This window comes from Ovis canadensis, chromosome 9, assembly GCF_042477335.2.
Source record: "Ovis canadensis isolate MfBH-ARS-UI-01 breed Bighorn chromosome 9, ARS-UI_OviCan_v2, whole genome shotgun sequence".
Classification (NCBI taxonomy): domain Eukaryota; kingdom Metazoa; phylum Chordata; class Mammalia; order Artiodactyla; family Bovidae; genus Ovis; species Ovis canadensis.
In genome coordinates, this window is record NC_091253.1 from 23,093,038 (window position 1) to 23,102,967 (window position 9,930).

The 9,930-nt window shown below is 41.9% G+C and overlaps 2 protein-coding genes across 3 annotated transcripts; both read right to left on the reverse strand.

The window, feature by feature from the left end:
- Positions 1 to 252: 252 nt before the first annotated feature.
- Positions 253 to 5,461, reverse strand: PTP4A1 (protein tyrosine phosphatase 4A1). Of its 2 annotated transcripts, none has more exons than XM_069599510.1 (5): positions 4,917 to 5,461; positions 3,629 to 3,721; positions 3,212 to 3,342; positions 2,330 to 2,404; positions 253 to 1,625 (listed from the first exon to the last, which is right to left on the reverse strand). In XM_069599510.1, the coding sequence occupies exons 1-5, from the start codon at positions 5,019 to 5,021 to the stop codon at positions 1,508 to 1,510; spliced, it is 522 nt and encodes a 173-aa protein (XP_069455611.1). In that variant the 5' UTR covers positions 5,022 to 5,461; the 3' UTR covers positions 253 to 1,507. The 2 variants fall into 2 exon arrangements, with proteins under 2 accessions (XP_069455611.1, XP_069455612.1); XM_069599511.1 differs by having other exon boundaries at positions 253 to 1,621; positions 4,917 to 5,021.
- Positions 5,369 to 8,788, reverse strand: LOC138445596 (uncharacterized). The gene is made up of 2 exons (XM_069599512.2): positions 8,636 to 8,788; positions 5,369 to 5,464 (listed from the first exon to the last, which is right to left on the reverse strand). Exons 1-2 carry the CDS (start codon positions 8,672 to 8,674, stop codon positions 5,369 to 5,371), a joined length of 135 nt encoding a protein of 44 aa, XP_069455613.1. The 5' UTR covers positions 8,675 to 8,788.
- Between the last annotated feature and the right edge of the window lie 1,142 nt (positions 8,789 to 9,930).

A 9,930-nucleotide genomic window follows, 5' to 3' on the forward strand; every position in this document is an offset into this window, starting at 1 on the left:
TCTACTAGTTTCTCCTCAGTACAGAATCGGGTCATTGGTCCAAAGTTATCTAAACCTTAGAAAGTTTATAATGGAAAGCACTTTCATTAAAGTTCCCTAACTGTGTCTGCAAGGAACTTATCATGTCAACTTCATTTAATCCTTCATCTGTTAAACAAAATCTACACTTCAAATGGCACTAAGAGCAATTATTTCATGTGGTGTCCTACAAAGTAAGTTAACGAGAAGCAAAACAACTCCAGTGACGATAAATGCATATCATCATTTATTTAATGTTTAAGCTCTTGCACTAGATTTTTACAAGCTGGTGAACACTGACAAATTATTTCTCCCACAGAACTATAACCACTTGTTCCCAGACAGTATAAATATATGGTTGAGCTAACGTTAATACACATCACCATTTTATCAATTACATAATAAAACAAATTGTCAAGTATCCAAATATTAAGTTACACAGCTCAAAAGGTATATAAAATATTAAATGTCTGCTCAATTCATTAGCAGAAACCCACTTTTTTTTTTTTGCAAGAGAGGCTGGGAATCACACTTCAAACAAAACTAAGTCGGTAAACAACTTCAGGTAAGTATGAAAAAAAATTACAAGAATTTCAGAAATTTTGATTTAAGAATTGTTTTAGTTACAGTAACAAAGTATTTCTACCTTTTAAAAAAATATTTACTAAATTAAAGCGCATATTCTACATGTTCTGCACAAGACAAAGGCAACATTTTACTAAAAATACTTAATAGCCCCCTCCCATTCTTTTTTCAGGCCCTCCCTGTAAGTTGCACCCCAAAGTGCAAACATTAAAATGAACTGTAAGGCTTTTGTCTGGAGACATTAAAGACATGTGCTTCTGTACAATGTAGATTTTCAAAATGGAGGCCTTCTACAACATAAAATGAGATTTATAGAAAGATATTAAATAATCACTGTAAGACTTGGTTACTAAAAAGGGAGCAAATCTGATGTATACTGGTATGAATGTGGGAGATGTAAACATATTGTGAGCAAACAAACCTCATAGGCCCTATTTTCTATGTTTGAAATGATGCAAGGAATAAACCACATAAGGTCCAGAGTGTTCATAGTTCCTGGGATTTGTTCTATATGATACTAAAAATATACAAGTATTGTGCTGGGTATTTTGGCACCTAGTCTTTCTAAATTTCTTATATATTGGTAAGATTCTGGCATGGAAACAGATTTAATGACATGACTCAATACTGCATGATTTCAGGAAAGGTCAATTGGTATAAATTATAAGCACATATTAAATGCTGAACAGCAAGAATTCTTTACTAGTATCCAAATAGGCTGATCATAACCTGAACAGAGTCTACAATTCTGCCAGGCCTATGGCCTGGTGAAACTGCTCTTCAACACTCCTATGGAAGCTTCGTCAGACTTATTCACCAAGTCAACCGGGCTATCTGCTATGTACGACAAATTCCATTCCATCTCAGGTTCCACTTCCAATCAATGGCATCATGCACCCTGGTTTTACTGAATGCAACAGTTGTTTCTATGCCCATTGGAGTCTTTGAAGCGCAGCCGCATTTTAGGACGATACTTCTCCAAATACAAAAGTTGCTTGCTGTTAAAAGCTCCTCGCCTCTTTCTAGAAGGAAGAAAACAAAGGAAGTAATTAAAGCATATTAACATTTACTGTTCCATAGAAGGCAATTATCACCTTTCTTGTAGCAATTTATCTTCTGATTATTAAACTGTGACTTAATGGAGAAATATGGACTGGCAACATGTATAAAGGGGAAAAGAGCTGTAAAAAGTTAATTTTCTAAATCTTTGGGGTGGTGGTAATTAAAATATGAATCCATTCATATAAAGTCCAAGAAAAGGCAAAACTAGTGTACTGTAATATGTGGCCAAAAGAGAGTGCCTCTGGTGGCTGGGAAGGTGACTACGAAGAGCATGAGGGCATTTTCTGGAATCACCAAAATATTCTATACACTGCATTGAGTAGCTATTTTATTTAGCTGTTATGGTCAATTCATCTATCTTTGAGATCTATGCATTTTACTCTATATAAATTACACCTCAATAAAAAGGCAAATAAACAACTTCATCAAGAATTTAAAGTAAATCAATAATTCACAGAATTATTACTGGACTAGAATTTTTATAATATGAACATCTACATGAACAGGAAAGATATTTCCTGGTGTCAATACTATCTCAAGAATGAACAAAATGGTCAGATAGGCTCTTAGAAACAAATTGCTTTCACAGTATTAATATATTTAAATTCACCAACATTAATGAGGAAATAAAAAGTGCAAATGAAAGAACTTATTAAATACATACTGTCTTATGAACTGTACTGCATCTTCGTATTTCATTCCACCTTCAATTAATGCTAGGGCAACAAGCACTGGAGCTCTGGGAAGAATTTTTGATATATTATTTTTCAAAGTCAAATTCTGGAAAATTCAATACTCCAAACATTCCCCAATCCAAAACCACTATTATTTATGCCACACTTCCTGTGTTAGTATTTATAGAAAACGTTGGACATTAATAAAATACCACTTTGGCATCAAATCCAGGTTTTCATCTAGAACTAAAAAGAAAACTAGTAACTACATAAACTAACACAAGTCAGTCTAGAAATTAAGGCTTGTATTACTGGAGAGCAGTATCTTAATAAATGCTGACAATAACACTTTCCACTTAAGTATCTTCCAGAAAAATTTACTTTGTTTCATGATCAATTAGACTGAGACACAGCTGCATGCCCACCTCTGCAGGGCCATGCTGTTTCATTTCACTCTTCTCCACTTGGACTTTTTTGGAGGCAGCAGGGGCCGAGGGCATGGGTAATTATACGGACACATGTATTTTGGCACTACTGGGCAATGAGTTCCTACTGAATCAGGATGCAAAAATATACCATATTCAATGCAAAACCATCTTAGTGATTTTCCCAGTAAGCTTGGACACTACAGGTACAACTTAGAACACATAATTAAGCAATTGTGCCCACGGAAGCAAGTTTAAATTTTAGCAATAGCACTCGTCAGTTCCAAATATACTGGAATACATTACTGTTACACTCACCTACTTTCATTAAGCCAACAAAGCAAACTGATTCACAAACTGGTGACTGTCTTTATAGGAGTCAAAAGTGAAGCTCTCACTAAAAATTAAGATCCACACCATTAAATGGGTTTAAGAAACTCTCTTTACCTGCCAAGGCCTGCAACACAATGAACAGCAATACAACAACCAGGGTCTTCACGAAACTTAATTTTCACAAGACTTAACCAATCATCAACAATCTGGTTAGATGGTGGTGCGCCATCATCAAAAGGCCAATCCTAAGTCAAAAGAATATACATCTTAGATTTTTAATATAAATACCACACTAATAGTTCTAAAATTCTAACACCCAAATGTTTTCAAATTTTATCTTTAATAAGTGCTTCTTTATGAAACCCCATAGTCAATGAAATGCAAATAAATGCTGAATCTTTATGAAGATCTTTTATTACTTCAAATCTCTGGTCAGCTTTCACCTTTATTTGGAAACTAAGACTGTAATTTTATAACAACTTAAACTTGCAGCACAGTACGATAAACACAGAGGAACCATTAAACACTCACGAGAACATGGATGCCTTCCTTCTCCACAAGAGTAGTGTCGTAAGTTGCTTCACATACTCTTACAATTGTGGTAACTCCATACTTCTTAAGTTCCTGGATAAAAACATGGAAACAGCGAAGGATTTATACAAACGTTATTCTTTTGTTTTGTTCTTATTTTTAATGGGCCCTAGAGGATGGGATGGAAAAATAATCACATTATTCTTGCTCACAGTTTGCCATTTTGATCATCTCTGTAACAGGTATTGTTGGTTAACAGAAGATCATCTATGTTGAAAAGAGAAGCAGTCTTCTGCTTTACATGACTATACTAAAATAGCACTGAACAGAAATGTTAAACCACATATTTTTTAATAAATTTTAAGTTTAAAAAAAAGTCCATGACCCTTCATATCCTGAAGTTGTTTACAGTCATGGCAACGCTGGCTGGCTGAGGCACCGACAAGAGGATCAGAAGCCATTCAGGAGCCAAAGGAATCATTCATGACAAAGTCATCTGACTTGACATATATTAATTCTTTAAACTTCTTCTCATTTGCAGCATACAGTATATAGTTAGAGCCTTAAAAATATCCTTAAAGAATCTAAAATTTCAAAAATGCAGTGTTAAACTTCCCACCATTTAAGATTATAGGCTTTAAAATGCAATGTATTATTACTAATTATAATACTTGGCATTTAAAAAATATATTGACGATAAAATTTAAAAGCACTTCTATGATCTGGGAGGCCTATTTTTTATTTGATTATCTATAAATATTTATAAAATAAAATGCATACAAACGAATTATTCAACATTACAATCCTTTCTGACAGTCAAAAGCGGTTAAGCAGTGGGACAGTTTTGACTATCTAGCAACCACCAGAAACAGAATTATATCAGTGGCTGGAAACTGTATCCTAAGCGTCAAAAGAGGGCCAAGACATAAACTAACTTTGGTTTATAGTTGTCAGCCATTATGCTTAGAAAATGTAAAAAACCCACAAAGTGAGCCTCCTTCCAACTTTACAAGCAACAGCCACAGGTAACAGTCCACATATAAATTTAAATGAAGAAAACTGTGAGGCATGAAGAATTAGATATTAACTTATAAACCTAATCTATTTCAAGTACATGGCCTTCTCAAAAATGTATAAAATGATTCACCTAACCTAGAGAAGACAGTGATATATCTGGGAGTTGGAGCTACTGTCATCAACCACCTCACAATTTTCAAAATACTGCTATACAAAAGCTCTACCATTACACTACAATCAGTTTAAGCTGTTAAAAAGCATCAAAACTTACCTCTATAAATTTGCTTAATGTTGCATTAGTTGGGTTGTGTGTAATAAGAAATCTCATGTTCCTGTATGTAACTTCCACAGGAGCTGGGCGGTTCATTCGAGCCATGTTAATTTACTTAAAAAACACTCAATAGGGATATGAAAGAATTTAAAAAATTGAATACAGAAATGATGCAAAGAAACACAGTCAACTTTAATATACTCCACTTGAAATTCTCAGTGCTTTTAAGTATAAAGTTGGGAGTAATGAATGAATGAACCTCTTAACAAGAAGCAGCAATTCTTCAATCCAGTAATACTGAGGCAATAGAAAGGAAGTGCACTGAGGTTTACCCCATCCAGATCAGAATTCTTGTATAAAAATGCTCTGTGGATTTCAATTCAACACCTCTGTGTCCAGGTTAACCAGTCTTATGGGGGCTTCTTGGTTGAGCAGTAATGAATTTCTGCAGTTCACTTGTCTGCATAGAGGTCGTGCTGTGCCTGGCAGTAGTCTCCACTGCCCTTCAGAAACTCCATAAATGTGTGACCGAGAACACCACAGAACTGCTGTTTAGAAGAGAGAAAAATGTTGCTTTCAATTCAAAAGGAACATGTTATGTTTTTACAGTATTTAAGTGCATAGCTATCTTTTCAAATTCAGGCCCAAGCTAACTTTTTAACTTCCACTTGAACCACAAAAATACAAGGGTGACTACAGGTTAAGTCAATAAGCAAAGATTACTTTAAATTGAAATTACTGATCTAATACAAAGTACTGCTTAAAGAATATCACCGTTACTTTTGGTGAATATCCCTTATATACATTCTTCTATTAATTACTCCTTTTACTACTTAGCTATTTGCTTTACACTGTTATAAACTATTATGCACAACTTTCTACAATGATTTTTTCCAACTGCCAAAATATTTTTATGTATCACAAAAATTCACTATATTGGTCAATACATTTAGAAAAGAAACTGGTTTTCAAAATGCTACCATATATACTGTCCCATTCATTCCTTCACAACCTATTAACTTACTATTTCCCTTTAACAGTTATCCCTCATCTGAGTCTGGAAGTTGATCAACTAGTTACATGAAATACAAGCACACTACATACACATACATAGAACTTCCATTTACAATTATAAAAAAGATGTTCATAATTGTAATACTCTTTTGTATTTTAAAATAAAAATTTCACTAATCCCGTCTTAAACTGAAATCTAATCCAAAGAAAACAACAGAGGGAAGTGGTAGTGTTGTTTAGTCACTAAATCGTGTCTGACTCTGCAGCCCCACTGACTAGTCCATCAGGCTCCTCTCTCTCCATGTGATTTTACAGCCAAGAATACCAGTGTGTGTTGCCACTTCCTGGGGTGGTAATCTAGGGAACTGGTGGTGGGGTGGTGTGAATTACCTTACATTTTGCCCACAAGTCTCAAAAAGCAAGTTAACTGTTACCAATTACACTTTTCCCAAGTTCCCCTTAAAGACCTAAATGAGTTTTATGCTAACATCAAACATAGTATGAATGTTCACAGGATATTTTCAGAATATACACAGGAAAAGCACTGATGTTGACATTAGTCTTATTCCAAGTAGTTTATAAGGAACTTGTGTGGTGGGAAGTAAACAGGACTGAAAAAATATTAATAGATTAACAAGAGCACTAAGAGCCAGCCACTGCCTCAAACACTTTACAGGTATTCTAGTGGATAAATTATCTTATAAAATCCTTATACTACCTCCTTAGAATGAACAGTTTATTCTGGCACCTTTCCAATGACAGTGAATTAAAATATAATCTGCAAAGCTGTTAAGGTCAAGGGCTCTTATCTCAGTATTCTGATTTCCAAGTGCTACCCTCTTTCAATTGAAAGCTATTTTAGAGACAGTATTGCACACCACTGATTTCCTTATTTAACAACTAAAATTCCTGATACTGCCTAGTCTGGCCATTATCTTTTCCAAGCAGGCTGTTTAAGGAGAAATCACAGAAAGAAATAATTTATTTAACAAAACGGTGGTTATTTCAGTTTTTTTTTTTTCTTCTGAGTGGAGCCACGCTGTGATTGTGGGGGGGTGCGTGGGTGGGGGACAGACACAAATTATGGATTTCCACAAAAGCATAAATATCTAACGTCTTTCTGTTTTGCCCAAGACGTTCCCCTATTTCCAATTTCTTCGCCCCAGCAAAAACTATCTATGAAAGGAAGTTTGGAAATCCCAAGTAATTTCCCCATCCCACTTATCAACTGCATATAATCACAGACGACCGGGGCGGCGGCAATATCTGTGCAGAAATTTGTCATATTGTAGAGTCAAAGCAATATATCTCTGTAACTGTTTGACAAATGGTTAACTGGAGTTTTTTCCACAACTTATACTTTATATAATGCACCTGGAACAATGCATGTATAAAATGCTGCTTACTCCTGAGAATGATCTAGCATTCCTGTCTTCAATTTTTTCACTGCCATCACACAAAAATTCATATAAACAGTAACAGGATGGGAATTTCCTGGAGGTTCAGTGGTTAGGACTACGCGCTCTCACTGTGCTGAGTTTAGTCGCTCTGTAGTGTCCGACTCTTTGCGACACCACGGACCGTTTGCCCGCCAGGTTCCTCTGTCCATGGGGATTCTCCAAGCAAAAACACCGAAGTGGGTTGCCATGCCCTCCTCCTCCAGGGCATCTTCCCAAACCAGGTCTCCCGCATTGCAGGCGGATTCTTTACAGTCCGAGTCACCAGGGAAGCCCGAAAATACCGGAATGAGTAACCTATCCTTCAGGGAATCTTCCCGACCCATGAATCGAACCGAGGATCCGCGTTGCAGGCGGATTCTTTACTAGCTGAGCTACCAGGCAAGCTCTGCGCTCTGTCAAGGGTTCAACCCCTGATTGGTAAACTAAGATCCCACAGGGCTTTCCTTGCGGCCAAAAAAAAAAAAAGGCTCATAATCTAGATCTCATGAAATCAACGGTTCCAGACTACTGTGCAAACAACTTAGTATTCGTGGAATACTAGAGTTCCACGGGCGGGAGCTCAACCGCATTGTGGTCTGGTTGGCCACGGTACCACAAGCCGGCCAGAGGCAACAAGACGAGTTTCAAGAACAGCCTGAAGGGCCCAGATTACAGAGCGCCATGAGTCGCTCGAGGCCTGAGCGGAGCGTGCCAGCAGCTCCCACGGCTCTAAGGCTGGCCGCTCCTCGCCTGCCGGCCCGCCCCGCCCCGGGGCGGCGACAAGCCCAGACTTGCTCCCGCCGGCCGGGAGGGGCGGGCGGCTCACCTGGCGGGGCCGCGCAGCCTGGGTCACGGGTCCGCGCCGCGCCTTCAGTCCGGCGCCGGCGCCGAGGCCATTTTGTCCGAGCGCCGGTCGCGGCCGCGGAGCGCAGGATGGCCGCACAGGCCGAGTCCCGCCGGCCCGCGCCGGAGTCCCGGGCCCGGTCCGCGAGCGCTTCGTTGCCCGCCCGCCCGCCGGGTCCGGGGGCGCGCCCGCAGCACTGACGCGCAGCCCGCGCCCCGCCCGGGCCACGTCCCCGCTGCCGAGCCCCGCGGCAAACAAAGGGGCCTGGAGCGCCGGCAGGCCCACCGGACGTCAGGGCCGGCGACGGTCACAAAGCGGCTTCTGTGCCGCCGGGCGCCCCGCCCGCCGCCGGGCCTCGGGCCGCGACGCGGGCGGGCGCCGAGCTGTTAACAAAGGCGGCGGCGCGGGGCGTGCGTACTCACAGGAATATGTCTACTCATTGAAGATTGTGGCCTAACCATACAGCCGGTGCCGAGGCGGCGGCGGCGGGGCAGGGGCGGCGGTGGCGGCGGCTTCGCGGGCGGCGGGGTCACCGGAGTCGGTCCTGCAGTGAACGGCCCGGGGAAGAGCACGCAGCCTCGCCGCCCGCAGCCCAGGCAGCCAATGCGCGCGTCGCAGCGCCCTTGCGTCATAGGCTCTCCCATTTATACCTGGAGTGACGTGAGGGCCCCGGTGACCAATCGCAGCCAGACTCCTGGCCGAACGCCTGCGACAGGGGGCGGAAGCCCGGCCCCACGGACGTCACGGCGCGGCGGCGGCTACCGGCGTGAACCGGTTGATGAATGGCGGCGGGCTGCCGTCGGAGCGCTGGCCAGCGGGGGAGGGGCGGGGAGGTCCGGGAAGGGCGCGGGAGGGAGACCGGGAGCGGGAGGGGAGGCCGGGAGCGGGAGGAGACGCTCAACTGCCTGATTAAAACCCCAGAGGGCTGAGGACACCCTCGTCACCGGAGCAGGCCTGAAGCTGGCCTCGGCTCAGCACGCAGTGCCGGCTGGGCCGGCACCGAGCCGCAGTCCCAGCCCGGGCTCCTTTAGCTGAGAGTCAGATAGATCACAGTCCGCTCTACCCGCGGTTTTCCCGGGCACCGCGCCCCGCGATCCCCATCGCCAGACAATGGTTCTGCGCGCTCCGCAGCCCTGACTGCGGGCGAGCCGAAGCAGGCGCTCTCGAGCAGGACGGGCGTGATTCAGCGAGCAGCCCACAGGAGACGGGAGAGTGCCTTGGATGTGCATAAACTCTCCTGCTCCCCACAGGCGGCTTTGGTCGCGCCTTCACACGACGCATGCGGGCGACTGCAGTTGGCTCGAGCGTGGCATTTGGAAATCGCACGCGTCCTTTGTACCTCTGCACATCTGATGTGTTGTCACGGATCATGAAAGGTTAGGCAGCGCTCTAAAAATTAATCTTCGGTTTGGTCAAGGATTGATATAACTGCGTCAAAGCTAAAGCTTTCCTTTTTGTTCGTTTTCAGAACTCTTTCACTCTCTTCATAATTGAGGCCCATCACCATTGTTCTGTTACACAAGGGCAGCTCTGTCATTTGTAATCTGAAAACTTTATCCTCTGCTTTCTAGAAGGAATAAACCCGAATTTTACTTGCTTTGAAGAACTCGGTTTTCTACTAACATTGAGGCCTTTTGTTTGCTGTTTTCATTGAGCATAGATTGGAGAGGCTTTAGGGATCAAATTTTTTTTTAGTGTACAGACGCATTTTAGGATT